General features: G+C 39.2%; 1 protein-coding gene across 2 annotated transcripts in view; it reads left to right on the plus strand.

Annotated features, from left to right (window-relative positions):
• Pdzrn4 (PDZ domain containing ring finger 4) overlaps nucleotides 1–21,375 on the plus strand; it is a 369,559-nt gene that overhangs the window by 322,818 nt on the left and 25,366 nt on the right. For both annotated transcript variants that reach the window (XM_013505727.1, XM_005406572.2), the window contains one exon: nucleotides 20,691–20,789. In XM_013505727.1, coding sequence (XP_013361181.1) covers nucleotides 20,691–20,789 — 99 coding nt within the window. The remainder of the gene's footprint in view (nucleotides 1–20,690; nucleotides 20,790–21,375) is intronic.

A 21,375-nucleotide genomic window follows, 5' to 3' on the forward strand; every position in this document is an offset into this window, starting at 1 on the left:
TTTCAGAGTTTCTCTTACCAATTATCTGGTCTTGGAAAAAATACTTTTTCTGTTGTTGTTCTTCTGAAAATATCTTTAAGTTATTCCAAAATGATATTTTCCCAGGTATCTAATGCTAGGTTAGCAGAGGTTTTATCTCAGCACAATAAGGATACCACTCGACTGTACTATTACTGATATGCAATATCAATATGATACCTAATGAGGATACTGGTTCCTGAATCTGGGGATTAGCTCTTTCCATCAGTTCTGGAATATTTTTGGTCTTATCACCATGTTTCCTAACTTCTGTTTCCTGATTTTCATTTATTTTTATCTTTATGTTCCCTCTAGAAAATTTTGTGAATCTGTCTTCTCGTTCACTAATTTCTACTTGATTAATTACCTCCTCAGGATATCTACTGTCATGTTAAACACATCCATTATATTTTAATTTCAGTTGCTATTATTTCTATTTTTATAAATTCTTAGTTTTTCATATTGGCTGCTTCTGTCCCCACCACTTACTCATATTTTCAATGTTCTCATTTTTCATTATGCTTAATCTCGCTATATATTTATTTCCAACAACTTTCAGTTATTATGCCTGTTTCATTTATATATTCTCTTCTTCTGAATCTCCCTCATTGTTTCTTTATATATTTTGTGGAATCTAAGCTTATTCTAACTTTTTATCTCCAGGACACTTTGAGATTTGAGTTTCTCTAGCCAGAAATAAGTTTCTTTCTACTAGGCTCCTGGGTACATCATCCCCTCCAACTAGTTTAATCTCAGTTGTAGGTCAAAGTGTTTGAGATGCCACTCCCTAATGGGGGCATTAAGCTGCAAGTCCTTGCGAGATATACACGAGGGTCAGTTTGCTATGGCATATTCTCAGATGAGACTTCTTTCCCTTTCAGTCTAGTCTAAAATTCATAATAGATCATTTTCTTTGCAAACTCCTGGATGGTGATGGTGTGTTTCTTGCTTACCATCACATTAAAGGTATGGCTTTTGTGATTCCTAGCTTCATTCTTATGGTCTTCTATTAGACCCTTCCCCTTGGATAGGCCCTTGGCTTTGTCTCCTGTCTTTCATGTCCTATGAAACACTCACCAGTGAGGTCTAAATTCACTTAAATCACTAACCACTCTTAAGATTAGAAATCTGCTTCCTTAATTGCCAAAACTTGGCACCAACAAAGATGTCCAGTAGGGGAATGGATAAACTATGGGATATCCAGACATTGGAATATTATTCAGCACTAAGGGAAATGAAGTACCAAGCTCTGAAAGGACATGAGGAAACACAGGTCCACATTACTAAGTGAAAGAAGCCCGTCCCCTAGGGCTACATATTGTACAACTACAACTATATGAAAAGCAAAGCTATGGAGATAGTATAAAAGATAATTGGTTTGCAGAGGTTAGAGGGAAAAGAGAGAAAACCCAGAGGACTTTTGCGGCAGGGACAATACTCTGTATAAAAGAGTACAGAGGTTTACACATACCATTATACATTCGTTTAAGCCTGTAGAGTGTGCACTGGATCCTAATGCACACTGTGGGTGTGGGGTGATCACAAGTGAGTCAATGCAGGTTCAACTGTAATACTGTGGTCGGAGATGTTAGTAAGTGGGGAGGCTCTCCTTCTGCAGAGAAAATCTCTGTAGCTTCTGTTCACTTTTTCTGTGGACCTGACACTGCTTTAAAACATAACATCTATTTTTAAAAGGTTTTTAGAACTCTACTTCCCAATAATTCTCCAAATTCTCACCATCGCTCGTTGGTGCTTACCTTCTGAGTGCTCACTATCACTTTGTCGTCTCAGTAATACCTTTCACAAAAAGAAGACATTTATCTGTATTATGAGCTGGTTTCAGTAGGAGAGTTTTCCAGAGTACTTAGCACTACATACTGGGAAATATGGAGGTCCTCTCTCATGTTCTTTTTCACAGGGGCCTAAGAAGGCTTCTTACAAGTAGATCCTAGAAGGATCTGCACCATCCACACCTGTTTTCTATACATGTTCAGAGGCAACAGCATCCAGGTATAAAAAATCATAGATGGAAAATTTAATTCTCCCTCTTTGGGAAGAAAGATGTAAACTCCAGGGCACTGTGTGCTGAGACAGGGCTGCAGAGGTTGAAGGGCACTTCTGGGTGATAAAGAAAGACTGAGGTGAAGGTGTGGATTGAATATATATATATAGCTTTATTTGCAAAATAGGCCACTGACTTCTTATTACTGGCATGGTCCTGCAGGGCCCTCTGAGACACAGAGCAGTGTACATTTTCTCCATCCTTTGGAAGTTCACTGGATTTTACATCATAGGCAGAATTTTAATTGTAAAATAAATAGTAAATAATGCAGCATTCATTTTTGTGAGAAGAGGTAGGTTATAACAAATGGGAAATGGTTCTGTTATGGTTTGAATTTAAAATGTGTACAAACTCATGTGTTCAGAGGTGGGGCCTTCGGAAGGTGACTGAATCATGTGAATGCCAAACTAACTGATACATTAATCTATTGGTGCATTTCAAGCTGAATGCTCGGTTAGGATGTGGGCCCCGCCCAGAGGACGTGGGTCAGCATGTGCAGCCTCTAGTGGTATATCCTGTTTGCAGTCCTCACCTCTTTCTCTGGCTCTTCCTAGCTCTCTCTGATTCCTGGCTTTCCAGAGGTTGGGCAGCTTTTCTCTCCTATGTCTTTCTACCCTGTCCTTTCTGCCTTGGAGCAAGCATACTATGGACTAAAACTATCAGCAAAAATGCACCTTTCCTCCTTTTAAATTGTGTGTGTTGGATATTCTCAGCAATGGAAAAGTGACTAACACAGGTCCTGACTCCAGGGTAGACAGGCCATCAGAGCCCTGAGTAAAACAGTAGATGTTAAGGGAAAATGTTTGGAGTCAGATAAGAAAGCGTCTACAGTGTCATTCTGAGTTTGGACTTATTTCAATATCAACAGGTAGCATTTTGTACTTCTCAGCAAGGAGTGATGTGTCTCCTACATCTCCTACATTAAGGAGACTAACCCAGCAGCCATGCTCCATATGGAATTGAAAGGCCAGAACAGTTGGGGAAGAGCTACTGTAGGCCTGAACCGTAACAACCGCAGAGGGAATAGATGGCAAAGAGGGAGAGAAAATAATTTTGGAGGCAATGACTAATTATCTTCAAGCAACCAAAGCTGGAGAATGAAAATTAACCCTGAAGACCTAAACCTGGCTGACTGGCAAAGTGATAGGTCGTTAGCCAGCTTGGGAAGAAGCCAGATTAACAGAAAGTCAGCAAGTCCAGCCTGCTCCTGCGGAGCTGTGCTCTGCAGCTCGCCCCACTACTGTAGTGCTGGCCTGTGGTCGCTGAAAAGCTTGGCCACAGTTACAGGGTAAAAACAAATGCAGTACATGTTTTGAAGTACATGTTTCCTTAATGAGATGATCTTTTTGCTTTGAAACTAGGTGCCTCTTTTTTCCTTTAAAATTGCAGACTCCTACAAGTTGAACATCCATTGAATGTTTTTTGTCTTTTGATAGATAAAGCCTCAAAATCTCTTCCCTATATTTTCCAAAGACCCTATTCTATTAGATAGATTCTATATGGGTTACAGAGACGTGTGCCTCATAGCGCTATTTGAACTTCTTACCCACACTGTACTTACAGTACTTTGGTGTTTGTTTGGGTTTCTTCTCACCCCAATGAATCAATCCATTTCTCCTGGTTTTTTAAAATCAGTGATTCTCAGAAAGTAAGATGATCCAGGGGAAGGAAAGCAATGGATATGTGTAGGGCTCTATGATGTTTATAGCATACATTATGTACCTGCTGGATGGGAAATGATTAGTGTTTATGTTTTAAATTAACACTTATTTTTCTGATTCTAAGTAAATATGTGTTCACAGCTAAAAGTGCTAGAAATACAAGAATATGTTTAAAAGAAAGGAGTTATCACACTAGTAGTTCTGGAGCTAACTATTCATGTGCCTCCTAAGACCTTTTCTTTGAATATAAGACATTTTAAAAATAGCATCATGTGATATGTAGATTACCACCACTATTTGATTACTTAGTGTTTTTTCATGATTGTTTTCTTTTTTGTGACAGTTATTTAGAACCATAATGTTCAGTGTCTAGAAATTTACTTACTCAAGAATTCCCATATCACAGCCACTTGAAGACATTTAAGATATTTTGCTGTTATAAATTACATAGTGAGTCGAGGTATAGGTTGGTGTTAGAAGGTTTGCATAGGCCCTGAGTTAAATCCCTAGAACATATTCTCCAGGCTGTGGAATAGATAATACAGTGATTGGAATTAATTTTCAAATGGTCCAAATGACCAGGTTAACTTTAGTAACAAATAAAAGAAGACATACCTATTCTCCAAAGGCCCCGGGAAAAAGCAATTTATAAAACAGCTGCATAATTACCACTTCAATATGGTAACTGTAAAAAATAATGTCTTTACATTGATCTGATGATTCGTCTATCCAATACCATAGCATATTACTAAAATTCTTTTATAATAATACAAATTATTACTGATTATATGAGCAATTATTACATTTCCCTATGTACCAGTTCCTGATAAAGTTACATATTTTAGAATAAAAACTTGATATGTATAATCGTAAACACATTCTTAAGAAAATTTGCTATCAAAAAATGCATATTTACATTTTTAAAAATACATGGCAATATAATGTCAGTATTAAACATTACAGTACACTGTTAGCTATGAATTATGGGTATGGGCACATATTGATTGTCAAACCTGGAAAATATGTGTGTGTAAAATTTTGCCAAGATAAAAAGTACCCGTATTTAGTTGGAGTTCTGCCAGGATATAAGAAGGCACATACCTCCCCAAAACAAACTTTCTTCCTTCTGAGCGTGTGTATTTAAAATGTGTACTTTTCTGCTTTGATAAAAAGCTTATCAAGTAATTTGAATAGTTTGGAGAAGGGGAAAATATGAAAAACACACAAAGCTTTAACATTAACATTTTATGACCTTTTATTTTATGTCATCATAAATCCAATTTTAGAGTTTCATTTTCTTGGATAGATCAGAAATACCTGTACACATTCAATTATATTGAGCTGTTTTACCAAAATAAAGAACAGGAAAAACCATGGGAAACATTTATTAGTGCATTTATAGGACTTTAGTGGCTTTAAAAGTCTTGTCCCTTTTCCTATTATGATGACCACTGGAAAAGCTCCCTCCACCCCCAGTACTGTATAAGATAACTGAGGAATTAAAGCTTGCTGTAATGGCCCCGAGCCTCATTAGAAAAGCCTCTATTTCCTGCTCCAGTAATCAGCTGATAGAAAGAGTTCATCTTGTCAACAGGTTTATTTATTTCCTATTCTTCTTCTTCTTTGTTAATCTTCCTTTTATGTTTCCTTAATAATGCATGCTGGGAAAGTTCCTGAATGCTTTTCAAATAAAGGGAAGGTCTGGAGAGAGGATTGACAGATTTCTGTTGTGTCAACACAGACCCAGGCATCTTCCCAGTCTGAAATTCAAATGTATAATATCTGAAATAGGTAAATATAGAACCTCCTTTATTCATTCGTCAGATCCGGAGATGTACAGGTCTTCTAATTGGTTTTAATGTATGTTATTAGAATTTTATTGCCAGCACAATAAAGATGTGATATATTTTATGTATGATGATAGACTGGCATTAAACTCTAACTAGGAAAGCCAGTTCCAAACAGAAAGGTCAGAAAAGAAAACGTCTATAAATGGTGCTATAAAAATGAATTCTTTGGACACTTTTAGATACTTTTGATTGGTAGAACCAATCAAACATGAAATCACACATAAATTCAGCTTCAGTCTATCACCTATGACTAATAATCATGAATTTATAAGGAAATTTGTTGTGTTATACAACATGACACTAATCTGAAAATTAGGAACCTCAAGCCTCTTTGAATAATTAATTGTGTGGATGAAGTTTCTTAATTACCATTAGACTTTACAAGGAAATAACATATTTGTAGATTGTAATAGTCATGCATAAAGAAGATTTAAATTATTTGATCATTTTCTTAGCCAATGTCTAAGAACTAAGTATAAAAATAGAATAATATGAAAAGATTTCTTTGACCCACTTCAAGGAACAGATTTATTCAATGTAGTGTTTACAGTGTGAAATCATGTAGTATTTCAGTAACTTTTATAGTTAATCTGTGCTATCCATGAAGAAAACAATGAGCTAGCACTGCTTTTCTCGGCGCAATCTTATTGTTTATCAGTACCTAGGGCCAACATGAAGCATACTAAATGGAATATTATCTGATCGGTTTAGATTAACATCTCCATTCAAGTTCAGAAAATAGTTTTTGTTACCATGGCCCAGATTCTTTTCTTTCATTTGTTTTTAGCCCAAATTGGACAGTAAATCTACTCTCTCTATTCAACTCTGCTGTTCAGATCAGACTTTCACTTTAAGCCACCTAAATATACTCCTTCGTGGGTTTGTCTTTGATTATACTCTATAACTCAGTCTTGCCCTCTTTGTCCTTAACTCTTTGTCCTTAGCCATCTATTTTACCTCTCAAGGGGTAAGTTATGTCTCAACTTTTGTGCCAAATATTTAGCCAGGCTTCCTATATTTCAAAATATTTGTTGCCAGGGAAGTTACTTCCTATGAGATAAAGCAGTGATAACCCCACCATAGCTTGTCACCCGAAGTTGATAATCCATCTCACTTGTAGTTTGCCAAAGCCTCCTGTGGATCATTTTGTGAATATTCAGATTTTGCTTTTATTCTCTAACAATGCCCACTCTGCCCCTTGGAGTAGCTGTAGACTATCTCGGTCTCCCTTTGTACTTAGATAAGAGATATCCTGCCTTTCTGAAGAGACTATCTATCTCTTCAAAATGTTGTTGTTGTTGCTGCTGCTACTGCTGCTGCTGCTTATAAAACAGCATTACAAACCACAGAGGGAAACTCATTAGCTGATCTCCTTTACTGAAAGCATGGCCAGTCATTGTAACCAGGAAGCACCATCATCAAATCAGAGACAGCCTCAGCCAAAAGGGTTACTCCATCCTTTCCCACTGTGTACTTTGCGGAAAGCACATAGCTAATATCAAAGAAGTGTTGCTAACACTTTCTTTTAAAAGCCATTGTCAGTAATTCAAAGAAAAGACAGTTTACAACGGTGGAACGTGGAGACACAATACAGACAGCAGGACCAGGTGAAAAGCAGCACTATTGAAATGACAACAAGGGTTTGAGCCTCTCAGAAAGGACTTTGACATGAAAGTGTGGGTAGCGCTTTCCTCTTTTTAGATTTTCTATAAACACCAAGGGTTGAAAGAGTACTAATTTTGTTTTCCGCTCAAGCCTTGCACTCCTAAGGGTTCTACATTCCGCACTCTGACCCAGCTGACATTAAATGAGCAAATGCTGGGTTTCTCAATCGCACTCCTCCCTCTATGCTTTTCTCCTGTGTAACTGGCACCCCCTCATCATCGCTCCTTCTATTCAAGAACTGCGCCACTACCACCACGTCCTTCCCTGCACCCCCAGCCCTTTGCCCCAGGTGAAAATAACTTAATTAAAGACTAAGAGAAGAATCCAAAGAGAATAATTTAAAAGAACATTTAAATAACAGCGAGAAGTGGTTTCTACCCTCACCCTCTGCCACTAAATTACCAGCTCAGCGCAGGTACATTGTATATTATGATCAACAAGTATGGTGCTTACATTTTTCCTAAATTTCATACAGTAAAGGAGACCTTGCCGTTACTATCATTGAAAGTACCTCCTCTCACGTCGTCTACACATCTCCCATCATTCTTGCCATTTTCTGAAGCAATTCTGCAAGTCCTCTTTTGTGAGTGTCTTTAATTGCAGTGTCATGGCTGCCTCAAATGTCCTGAATCAGCCTGAAATGTTTACCTTCCCTGCTCATTTTGACTTTGAAGAGCCAGAAGTCACACAGTGCCAGATCTGGTGAACAAGGTGGATAAGGATATACCATAATGTTTTTATTTGACAGAAAATGCCCTGCCAGAAGCAATGTGTGACAGAGTTGCCATGATATAGGATCTTGATTGATACATTTCTTTCTCACAAAAGGAGAACAAGGTGAGAACTCTGAGCTTTCATCTCAGGATCATACCTATAGACTCAAGTTCCATCTTCCACAATGGTATTTCTTAAAAAGCTGGAATCAGAAGTAGGATGTAATATAATAACCACTGTTAATTCCTATCATTTTGTTTTGAAATCCTGTATCATTTCTAATGTGTTTACTTTGTTTTGTTTATGTTTGTGATGTTGGTATGCTGCTATTGTTCTTTTTTTTCTCTTACTACTCTCTTTAAAATTAAAAAAAGTTTTAAAAACGTGGGATGACCGCACAGGTCCAATGAAATTGACAAAATTTCATGATAATGCATTGTTTGTGAACCAGAGTTACAGCACACTTTAAAACACACCTTCCCTCAACCATAACACACAACGAAAATTCAGTATCAGCTACTGAAGATCCCTGCTTTTCTGTTGGATGACCTTCAGCAGCAGGATTCAACATGTGATTTGATCACACCACGTACTTCCATTTATAAAAGATAGAGGGCTACTTTGTATCCAAAATTACTTTCAAATAATTCCAGAAATAAATGATAATAATTCCAGAAATAATGATATTTATTGCCTAAAATTTTAATCAATATGAGAGATAAAACAGAAGAAATTCAGCCATGTGTGTACATCCCTGTAAACCCATCATTTTGGGAAGCTGAGGCAAGAGGATCATAAGTTCAAGACCAGGCTGGGAAATTTAATGACCTAGCAAGACTGCCTCAAAATTTTAAAAAGAAACATTTTAAAGACTTGAGATGTAGCTCAGTGTGGATACCCTGGGATCAGTCCCTAATAATGAGAGAGAGAAAGAGACAGAGACAGAGACAGAAAGACAGACAGATGAGAGAAATTTGTTTCCACACAGTTTCAAAAGTTGCAATTTTATAATAATGTAGCTTTTATATTAGAGGGAAAGCCACAGTCTCCCTTTTCTGCCCCAGATACTGGTGGTGAGACTTGTGGAAACTGGTGTAACCACCTCTCAGCACCATCCCTTGGCATTTCCTTGCTCTCCGTTGCTGCAGACAAACTGAGCTCACCCTGTGCCCGAGCAGTAGCATCTCCTTGGGGCCTTCCCTCTGTCATTCCTCTCGTCTGTCTTCCCCTGCATCCCATCACCCTAGAGTCAGTTCTTTATGTGCTGCTACACCTCCATGGAGACAGTGAGCTCCTCAAAGACCACTGGACTAGGAAGGCGTGTACATAGAACAAGTAAGCTTTGGAGTTAAAATGAGCCAAATACCTGAATTCAGTTTCTGATCATGACAGATAATTAGTGATCTGCTTAATGCTGACTTTGAATTTCTTTACCAATAAAATATAATTTATACTGTCTACCAAAATCAGTTAGGACTATGATCCAAGAAATAGAAGACTCAAAACAGTTGCATAGCCAGGGGTGGTAGTACACACCTGTAATCCCAGCTCTTGGTGAGGCTGAGGCAGGAGCATCTAAAGTTCCCAGTTTTAGCTGGGGGTGTAGTTTAGTGCACAGGTCTTAGGTTCAATCCCAGAAAGGCAGGAGAAAAGGAATGAAAGCGAGAAAGAGGAAAGGAGGGAAAGAGAAAAAGAAGATTCATTGGCTCTCTTAATCACAAATCCCAGAGGTTTGCTGTTGCACATATGCCTTCATCCACAAGCTCAGAGGGTGGGTCTAGATCTTTCAGTCTTGCTCCATCTTTTGATTTTCATCTTCTCTTTGTTGAAACTGTCCTCAGGCCCTATGTGTTGTGGCAAGGTAAGCTTTGATTACTGTACTTCTACTCTTTATTCCTACAAGTTCAAATGCAATAGGAAAAGCAGGTGTTCTTCTCTAGTTTTACCAAAATTCTTGGTCCTGGTTGGGATGGACTTTGATTGGATCAAATACCCATTCTTGAAATGACCACTACAGCTAGGGAAGTGTCTTGGTTACTTTTCTCTCATTGCTGAGACAAAATACCCAATGCCCAAAATGAAGGAAGGAAAGGTTTATTTAGTTCACAGTCTGTGGAGGGTTCAGTCCATTCTGGGCTGGCTCCAAGGCAGAGTGGCACATGACACAGGGCAAGTGTTCATGGGGGCGGAAAACAGCAAAAGCAACAAGAGCAAAGGGGAGAAATGGCAGCAAGCAGCCTCCTTCTCTCCCTTACATATGCAAACTATCCGCCCCATGGCTGGTGTAGCTGCTCACACCCATGAAGCAATCATAAACTTTGACACCCTGCCCCATGACTGCATGTGTCTTTGAGGGGACACCCAGACACAAACCATAGCAGGAAGTATACTGGACTTATTGGCCAACATCTAGGTCATACACTCACCCTGAGAGCTACAATCAGTTCTAAACAAACACAGACAGAGAAAGAAGAAGACATAATTCTGCAAAACAATTTTAGGGGCAGGTTTCCAAAAAGACTGAATAGATGCTGAGTGGGCCAAAAATAACTACCGTGCATTATAGTACCCTGTTCGTTTTTATAAGGTTAGATGAGACATTATTAGTAAGACATGCAGCACAATGACAAGTACATAAAAAGTTTCATCGTGGCAAATGCTTGTAATCCCAGCACTCTTGGGAAGCAGTGGGAAGTGGATCACAAGTTTGAGCCCAGCCTGAACGATTTAGCAACTTAAGAAGACTTGTCTCAAAAAAAAAGAAAAAGTGCTGGGGATATAGTTCAGCGGAAAGACCTGGATTTAGTCCCCAGTACCACGAAAAGAAGAAAAGGAAGGAGGAGGAAGAGGAAGAGGAGGAGCAGGAGGAGAAGAAGGAACAAAAGCTGTTTCCAAACCTGAATGTGGCCCTTGGCACATAAGGAGCATTAAGACAGTGTCACATGAAGGAAGTGAATAAGTGAAAACTGAATCTGCTTGGGGAACTCTTAGAGCAATTTTGTCACAAGTTTGATTTATTTTTACAGTTCATTCATTAATTACTTTTCTATTGGCACTGATTTTGAGACTAAGTGACATCTACTGTTTGCACAGTATTCTGAATGAATTTTACTTAATCCAATACAATTATACTGCAGGATAAATGTAGCAAATGCAATTAAACCCTACATCCAACCTTACTATAGCAGTTAACTTCTCCAACAAATGTATGTGAGGCTTTTCACAGGCCCCCAGTACAATGCCGATACTAGAAACATAAAGAAAACCCAAAAGAAAGGATTGATTGTTCTCAAAGAACAAAATTTAGATTTGCAGAATACAGTGAGAAACCTAACAACTAAGTACCTGCCTACATGATAGTAAGGGAAACAAAATTAAAACATAAACAAAAATCCAAGTTTGCTAATTAAAAGAAAAGAAAATTAACTTATGATAATTGCCAAGAAGTTACTAAGCAGCAGCAAAATTTTTCTCAAGAGTGTGAGAAACACTACTGCAGGAGAAGTGCAGGACAGAATACTGCCCAGCAAGTAGCATTTGAACTGGTGTGTGGAACATGAGACAGAGTGACAATATGTGGAACCACATGCAGAAGCTGATGAGCATTCACTCCAGGTCCTGCACCTAGAATTTTAATCCCAAAGCTTCCTTAGATTCACTGTGTGACTTTGACTAAGTTACTCTCCTTCCTCCCTCTCTCTCTGCAAGACAAATGTAGCAAAAGCAATTAAACCCTACATCCAACCTTGGTATACAGTTAGCTTCTCTCTCTCTCTCTGTCTCTCTATGCTTCATTTCCTAATCTATAAAATGGAAATAACAGTAACTGTGCTGAAGGACTGAAAGGACTGCATGCTCTGCAGCCTTTGTCTTCTCTTCCACAAACTGGTAAAATCTCCAACTTGCTTTCCTGTCTGTTAAACCCTCCAACTCACACAGAGCGATGCTAATAAAACCATACTTCTAAACTGCAAATCTGGATGGTTTATTTCCTTTAGAAGCCTCCTCTTTATGTTTTTTTACTCACAACAGTTTGGATATTGAAAGTCCCACAGGGGCCTCCATGTTGGAAGCTTGATCCCCAGCCTCTGGGACTACTGGGAAATGGTGGACCCCTTAGGACTTGGGGCCCAGGGGAAGGAACAGGTCACTGGGGACGTGCCCTTGCAGGGACTGCTGGGACCCACAGTTGCCTGTTTCTCTCTTTGCTTCCGAGCTGCCAGGACGTTAAGCGTCCTCCTTTGCCACAACTCTCGCTATGATATCCTACAGCACCGCAGGCCCGCAGGAACAGGGCCCAGTGACCACTGACTAAAGCTTCTGAAACCATAAGCCAAAGTAAATTTTGTCACAATGATGGGAAGTTAATACAGCAGGGAATTCAAGTTAATTAATATGCCAGTTGTTCTTCTACTATCTGCTTCTTGACTATCTCTTCAGATCATAATAATCCACCTAATAATGTAACCCAATAGTCCAGGGAACTATGAGGTGAGGTTATTAACTAAAATTGCATAGTTTCTATTGGAAATTTAAGCAAAGGAAATACTGTATTCGTTTTTTGTTGTGATTATTATGAAGAAATGGAAAGGTGACTTGAGAAGGAAAGTATAGGGTATTTGTCAGGCAGCACTGAGCCCCTTGGAGGTCTGTAGCATGAATGAACAGCAAAAAGTGTTGGCTTGGTCATCGTGGTACGCATTTCCACAAGACCATGAATTTTCCTACACTGGAGCATAAGGAAGGGCGTATTTACACTTAACCACAATTGACCTTTGTCTGGGTGATACAGAGAAAAAGAGAGTCGTGAATGTTTATAAAACTTGCATATGCCTAATTGCGGATTCAAAGCAGTACAAAGAGAGCGGTGAGATTATGAGGGAATTATTCACGGTGAAAAGTGGAAGATGAAGAGATTCAGGGTTGGGAGAGACAGCAAAGGAGACAGAGGGAGAGTGAGTGCAAGAGCATCTGCAGCATCTGAGAGTAGAGTGTTTCACATTGCTGTTTTAAAGGGAAAGCAATTTGGAAATGACAGTGTGTGAGTGATCTTTCCTACATATCACTTATGGCACATGGAGCTATTTTGAAGAGGTCGCCCACAACCTGACAATGGTGAAATCTCATCACAGATGACTGTGGCTGGTTAACAATGTCCTCGTTAAAAAACTAATAAATAATGGTTTTAATGTTCATTCAAAACTCAAGAGCTTTGGTCTCAAGAGTTTGGATCTCCAGATTCTTACAAAAGTAAATCACATGATTACCTGAAAGTAATTGCAATTTTCTCAAAGGCACAACTAGTAAAATAGATGAGGTAATGGAGGGATGCATATGCTGCAAATAGATTCACAGTGTGTGGACACATTCTAAGTCCCATCTCCAGGTAGTCAGCCTGGCTCCTAGGTGTCAGAAGTAATGATAAAAAAAAGTATGGACCACTTCTCCCTTGTCTTGGTATTTATAACATTGACTCTTTTTTTGTTTTGTTTTTTTGGTTTTTCTCCTGTACCAGGAACCAAACTCACGACCTTCTGCTTGCCAGGCAGGCGCTTTGCCCCTGAGCTAAATCCCCAGCCCCTTGGTATTTATAACATTGACTCTTGATTAACAGCATCGTGAGTCCTTGTCTCCCCCATTACTGGTATAGGTAAAATCAGTATTAGAAAATAGAAGACGCTGATAGTAGATGCGCATTAAACTTTGTAAAAAGTACATGTGTTGTATAAATAAAAATAAACCTATGACCATAGTAAACGACCCTCTGTCCCAGCTGCCACCTATTGTAAATGACCATCCTTTCCAGCCTGGTTGTTCTTCAGATTCAAGTCATGCCCACTGCTTCTCAAATTTCTCCCTTAGAGGAAAAGCATAACACAAAGAGCCTGAGTGTTCTGTAGGGTTTCAAAGCACTTTGCTTACAGATCCATTACAGGCAGTGGCAACCCTTGTATCTTTCTCCATCAAGAGAATCCTATAAAAAACAGAAGTTGTTCAGGTTTTGGATTTTTTTTAAGTTCTTTGTTCATGCCTAGACTCAACAGTAAAATACATAAGCATTTCACAGCACTATAGTATAATTTACGCAAAAGTTCTGTTTATGCAAATGTCTCAGTGTTTTAATTGACATAGAGTAACTGTACATATTTATGATTTTTCAAGGCAGTTATATAATGTCTAATGATAAGAGCAAGGTAATTGGCAGATCCGTCACCTGAGATATTTATCTTTTTTTGACTTAGGAACATTGAAAATCCTCTTTCCTAGGTACTTTGAAGTATTAAGTCAGTTGTTGCCAATTAAAGCCAACCTACCATGCTATAGAGCATTGGAAGTAGTTCCTCCCCTTCAGCTGCTCGTCTATCACCATCCTGTCCATCCTTCCACATGCACAGCCTTCCCAAGTTCTGGAAACCACTCTTCTCCTCTCTATTTCTGCTACAAGAGCCACTCTTTGCCTCCCACATATAAATGAAAGCACCCTGTATTTATCTTCCTGTCCCCGACTTATTTCACTTAACATAAGGGCCTGCAGTTCCATCCATGTTGCTGCGAATGGCTTTTCATTTTTATGGCTGAGTACTAGTACATTGTGTATTTATGCTACATTTCTTTTATTCATTCATCAGTGAACATCAAGTTGATTCCATATCTTGGTTATTGTGCAAAGTGCTGCAATAAACACAAGAGAGTGTAGATGCTTCTTTAACATGTTTCCTCTGGTTGTTTACCCAGGAGTGGGATTTCTGGATCACATGTAGCTCTGTTTCTAGTTTTTGGAGCATCTCCATAACTGTTTTCCATATGGCTGCATTAATTTACATTCCCAACATTGTATATCAGTTCCCTTTTTCTCCACATCCTCACTAGCATTTGTCATTTTTGTGTTTTTCATAGCGCACATTCTCCCTGGGGTGAGATGATATCTCATTGTTGAAAATCCCATTCCCAGCGATGACGAGGATATTTCACAGCAAGCTTTTCTAATTGTAATCTTCTACTCCACTCTCAAACTACATATGATCAATATCTCACAGGATTACATACCATGCCTTGATTTTGTTTTAGATCAACTTTATGCACTTCCCAGACACAGCGTCTTGAAGCACAAGGAAGTCATAACGAGTATAGTCCTGTGCAGTGTTTTAAGTGATGGCTATGGGTGGGGAGGCGTGGCTGTGGTTTTTGCACCCCCACGAACTCTCTCCATGGAGAAAATGTGCAGAGCTAGCACTTCACTTCTATATGTTTCCTCAGACAGCTTCCTAGTAACAGAGGGAAAGGTCTGAAAGTTGTTACGGAAAACATTCTCTATTACCGGGAGCTATTTTCTTCACAAGTCAGAGGCTGCTAAGTACCTGAAGAGAATACTTAATTGATCCTGTGCTAGAAAATTCCTCTCAGATAATCAGTCTCCCAAGCCATATTTGCCTCAAATGATCCAAGGCAGCTTCCTGTAAGTTACTTTGTCATAGAACTAAAGGAACTTTACTCCTAAAACATACGCTTCAATGTGCCAATAGGAATGTATGTCCAAAGTGAGGCATTTGCAACCAAATAAATAAATCAGGTGCACACCTGGGACTGGGCTCAGCAGTTTGTGGCATTCACACAGCCTCACTTGGTTTCCCTCATGTGCCTGGAATCGTTCCACTGTGAAGTTGATTACTTTAAGACTGTATTTTTGACCTTAATTAATACAAACTGAACCCTGTTGGATCACTTCTTAAATGATTTTAAATGATGATCTTTTAAAGAGAGATTTTTTTCTCTTTTTTTACATTTATTTTAAAGAGAGTAGTAAATGAGAAACAAACAAACAAAAAGATAGAGCAGTAGCAGCATACCAGTATCACGAACATAAACAAATCAAAACAAGAACATTTAAAGTGATACAGGGTCTCAAGACAAAATAATACGAATCAACAGTGGTTATTACATTACATATCACTATCCTCAACTACATTGCTCAGATTATCAGATGTAAGAGTAAAAGACTGCTCAAACCATTAAAGAGAATAAGAAAATAATTCTTCCATAAAACATTAGAGATAATACAGTTTCACTAGACAAGCTGGTAGGAGTTCACCATTGTAATTCCATTGCACATTGTTACCTTCAAATCAGTTGCTCACACCACCAGACACAAGCATGCAAAGTCGATCAGAACATAAAAAATTGTAATCAATATCTGTTCATTTCAATATACCATCAGACATCAGCAATATAGTCATTACAGCTATTCATATAAATATTTATATTTTATCTTCCTTCTTTCTTTTTTCTTCTTTCCCTCATCCCTTCTTCCTTCCTTTGAGCAGTTCCTTTCCCTGTCCTATCAATCTATAGTATGTTTTGAGTTTTACCTAGTCTTTCAGGTTCCTACACCAAGGAGACAATATGCTGTTTACACACGTGGGGCCGATTTATTTCACTTATGAGTATGGTCTCCAGTTGCATCCATTTACCTACAAAAGCCTTGAGTTTATCTTTTTTAACAGCTGAGTAATACTCCAGTATGTAAAAATACCACAAGTTTTTTGTCCATTCCTCAGTGGATGGGAATCTGGGTTGTTTCCAAGATTTAGCTATGAGAGATTTGTTTTCTTTGGTACCAGGCATCGAACTCAGGACCTCACGCTAGCCAGGCAAGTTCTGTACCACTGAGCTAAGTCCCCAGCCCTAAAAGAGATTTATTTATCAATTATATTTTCATCTTAAAAGTCATCAGTGAGAGATTGGAAGCCCATGCCAAACAGCAGATTTTGCAAGGGGGTTGGCATGTTAGTCACTTTTGACCACAGGGACTCAGTGGTGGACACTCACAAGTTGAAGGAGAGAGGTTTATTGTAGCTCACAGTTACAATGCAGAGCCAGCTGGCTCCAGAGCAGGAAAGGCATGGTGGACGGGGCTGGCAGGGGAAAGCTGCTTACATCATGGCAGCCAGGAAAGCAGAGAGAGAAGAGAGCATTTGGGTTGTTTCAAGATTTAGCTATGACAAATTGTGCTGCTATAAACATGGGTGCACATATGTCGCTGTGGTATGATGTTTTCAATTCTTCTGGGAAAATACCCAGAAGGAATAGCTGGGTCAGATGGGACCTCTAATCCTAGTTTTTTGAGGAATCTCCGCAATGTGGCATTTTTATACAATAGAGTACTACTCAGCTATAAAGAAAGATAAACTCAAGGCTTTTGTAGGTAAATAGATGCAACTAGAGACCATACTCATAAGTGAAAGAAATCAGACTCACATGTGTAAACATTGTATTGTCTCCCTAGTGTAAGAAACTGAAAGAGTAAATAAGATACAAAAGGAACAATAGATATTGTGAAAGGGAAAGAAGCTGCTCAAAAAGGAAAGAATAACTAGGATGGGGGAAAGTAGAAAAGAAGGAAAGAAAAAAAATATATATATAAGATAGCCAAGATAACTGTACTAATTTCTATTAGTTCATTGAAAGGAACAGTTAGTGCTAAAATGAAAAAAGAGAGAGAAGGGAGGCCCAGGGGAGAGACAAGCACCCTTCCAGGTGCTGTTCCCCAGTGACCCACCTCTCCTGACTAGGCCCCTACTTCCTAGCATCATATTTAGCTACAACACCCCCATGATCCAGTCACCTCCAGAAAGCCCCACTTCAGAGTTATGGGGGGTCATTCTTGATCTAAATCATTACAATATGTAAAACGACAATGCTAAAATACTTACCTAAAAAAGGCAGAACTCAGAGACTCCAAGTAGCTGAGCATGAAAGGGTACCAAGTGTCTTAAAAAGAGGGATATTGAAAACAAAGACTAGGGAGATAACCTGGAGACATGACCCATTCCACAGGTTTCCTTAGGTGAATAGGGCGATAATATTGAGAAGTTATTTTGACCTTGGGATCTTCATTTCTTTTCCTCTGTGATTCTTGGATAGATGCTTCTGTTTCTGGTATTCCAGCCTTGTGGGTGGACTCTCCCCTTTTCATTTAAATTGATTCCTTCAGTTGTGCAGCAAAACAGTTTGATATGACATCTTGCGACCAGACATAAATATCTGACATCTACAGTATTGATGCTGAGGCTGGGGATTTAGCTCAGCGGCAAAGCGCCTGCCTGGCAAGCGCAAGGTCGTGAGTTCAACTCCTGGTACTGGGAAAAAAAAAAAAAACAATCAAGTACAGTATTGATGTCAAAGTATATTGAGAAGATGGAGAAAACACTCAAAAGTGAGGGTTCCCCCCTCCCCAGACTGCCCATGCACAGCACTGGAATTTCTCATGTACTTCAGCAGGACACTACAAGTCGGGGGATTTTAATGTTGACTACAGCTCCTTATTTGCCTGGATTTAAAGCCCCAGTGGCAGTTCTTTATGGAGTGTCTAGATCTCCTATGAGTCTCTCAGGACTTGCAGGCCTCTTCACTCACTCTATCTTGTTGCTGTAACTCCTTCCTAAGGGTACAGGTTCAGTCACATTTTCTTTATCTCTTGGGGCATAAGCAGTTGCCAGTTCTGCAAACACCCGTTCTTGGTGTGTACATTTTTGTGCGTGGTGCAGTCATGTCACTGATCTTACTCATCACCTACGTGAAGGGACTTTGCACCTTTTTAAATTACTGTCGAGCAAGTCCTCTGCCCTTTCTAACCACTGTAGAGTATTCAAGAGTAACTTTTCCCACCAGGCAGAAAGTCAGCCCCTTTGGAGTTTCATGCATTTCACTAATTTGCAACACTTGTCTAGAGCTAGGGGACTTAAATTTAGTTTCATTTGCTATTAGCTGTGATTCATTGGTCACTAAAGTTCATGATAGCAAATCCCCTCACTAAGGCTTTACCCATAGTTTATAGCGTATCATTAAAATAAATGCTCATTATCCGGTGACAAGGACTTCGCTGAAATTGAAGGAAAGGGTAATTCTTCAGAGATACTAGAGTGCTCCAGAAAATATTCTCTCATTTGAATTTCAGTGAATTTTTCTTTATTTAGTACTGGTAACTATTTCAGAGTCTACACAGTTAAATGAGTGCTTTATGTCTTGGTGCAGTCTGACTGCTATAACAACACGCCAGAAAATGGGATGGTTTGTAAACAAAAGAAACTTATTTCTAACAGTAACAGAGGGTGAGAAGACCAAGGCACCAGCAGTTTTGGTGTCCAGGAGAGGACTGCTTTCTTGATGAGAACATCTTCTCCCTGTCCTCATAGGGCACAAGGGGCAAGGTAGCTTACTGGTGCCACTTTCTATAATGACCTTCATGGGGTTGGCCCCACCACCAGAGCCTTTACCTTGGGGATTAGGATTTTAACATAGGAAGTATGAGGAGCAGAAACATTTAGACCATAGCACTCTGTTGGTAAACTTCATAATCTTCTTTATACACACACACAGACACACACACACACACATACACTTTTTACAATCAAAGAGGAAAGGCTCCATAGTTAGTGTTTGGTAAAGGGCTACACACTCTAAGAAAAACTTTGAGGTGCAAATAAACCCCTCTCCAGTGTTTACTGAGTCCCCACATCCAGACTATTCCTGTCTCAGGCAATGTCTCCAAGAAAAAGCAATAAATGAGATAAACGTACTCACGACAGAGCTGAGTTCTAGAAACTTGATCTGGACTTCAGTTCCAACCTCAGTACACTGTGTGCTTCCTCATATGACTACTTTCGAAAGCATGTTACATTCCTCACAGAATCAGGACAAGTTCTCTGTGACCAGAGCGTCAGTTTGCATTTTAATATTTAGCATTGTGCGATCTGTCTTGTAGTCATCTGCTTTGGAAAGTAGTACAAGTCGATTTCATTACATGAAAGTGAAATACACTGAAATTCATTATTATTTTGCTGAACATAAATCAGAAAATAGATTCAGTATACATTACCTCAGGTCTGACATTTCAAGCCCCTTAGCCACGTGTTTCAGTAAATGTATTTTCTTGTTCATTTACTGCCTCATTTTGAATCATTGCCTCTACCCCATATGGCTGTTGATGTCTCTCCCTTCAGCCTGGATGAAACCATTTCTTCCCAAAGGTGAGCATTTCTATAAAAGAATGGAAAACCTTGACCTGACCTGCACAAAGCGCTTGCTTATTATCACAGTGTAAAACTCAAAAGGACTCATGAAAAAACTCTTTTATAATCTCTCTTTAATTCAAACATACCATTTTATTAAAATACAAAGAAAAACATAGTATCTCCAATATTTTCATAGACATTTTTCTATCTACTTTGATATTCTCAGCGTCTACAAGATTCCAGCTTAGATTTATTCCTACTTGATTTATACTTTATTGTGTGACTTCACATATTTCCAACTTCACAATGAAAATACAAATTAAACATCACATGGTTTATCTAATCTGAGAGACCCAAAAGATAAATAAATTCAAGAGCAAAATGAAAGAGACATGTTAAGAAATGGGGATAGACCCTGTGGAGATGAGGAGCTCTGAGAGAGGTGTAAAAACCATCAAGATGTGATCACAACTGAATGGAATCACTACATGGAGTATAATCGTACATTAATTCTAAAAAAAATTAAATGTATGACCTTGGTTTGACTATAGAGATATCTACATTAAAGGTAAATTTTAATGATTTTCGATTTCCCATGTTAGGCAATAATTATTAAAACGTTTTGCGATGACACAGCAGTACGGTGAGTTCTCATCCTCCTGCTGGGGCCGCTCCAAAATCATGTGGGTTGTTCTGTGTGTTCCCTCAGGAGATCGAGTTGTGTCGTGTTAGCAGTCAAGAGAAGCTGGGCCTCACAGTCTGCTACCGGACGGATGATGAAGAAGACGCCAGCATTTATGTCAGCGAGGTAAAAAATGCTGCAGAGGGGAGACCCAGGCAGGAGGAGGCGAGAGATAAAGAGAAAGGACCGCGATGAGAAACTCTTCCTCCAGAGAGGCTGGAGTGTGAAGAACTGGCTGAGTTCCAAAACTTGTCACTTTCAATTAGGAAAGTAAATTATGCTGCCCAAGAAATGTCATTATCATCAGCTTGTTTAGTGTGGATTCTTTCGCCGCAGAACCCCAGCCAGGAAAAGTGAAAATGGTAACATTATCTCCATTTGAATGCCGCTCCCCAGAGTACAGTGATGTTGAGCAAAGTTTTAACCTGCAAACATTTGTCCTTCCAATCGTTACAGCCTTTGTTATTCTGGTAAGCGTAGCACAAGGGTGATCATTGTAAGCTAACAGTCACAGTAGTCACATCTGCTGTGCTGGTGATGGGATGGGTACATGTAAATATTCAAGGGCATCTGTGAGTGTATTTGACACCACAGCCACTTTCAAGAAGGGAGGGGCAGGGGCTGGGGATTTAGCTCAGCGGCAAAAGCGCCTGCCTGGCAAGCGCAAGGTCGTGAGTTCGGTTCCCGGTACCAGAGAAAAAACCAAAAAAAA

The sequence above is a fragment of the Chinchilla lanigera genome, unplaced genomic scaffold, assembly GCF_000276665.1.
Source record: "Chinchilla lanigera isolate Chin_1 unplaced genomic scaffold, ChiLan1.0 scaffold00099, whole genome shotgun sequence".
Classification (NCBI taxonomy): Eukaryota; Metazoa; Chordata; class Mammalia; order Rodentia; family Chinchillidae; genus Chinchilla; species Chinchilla lanigera.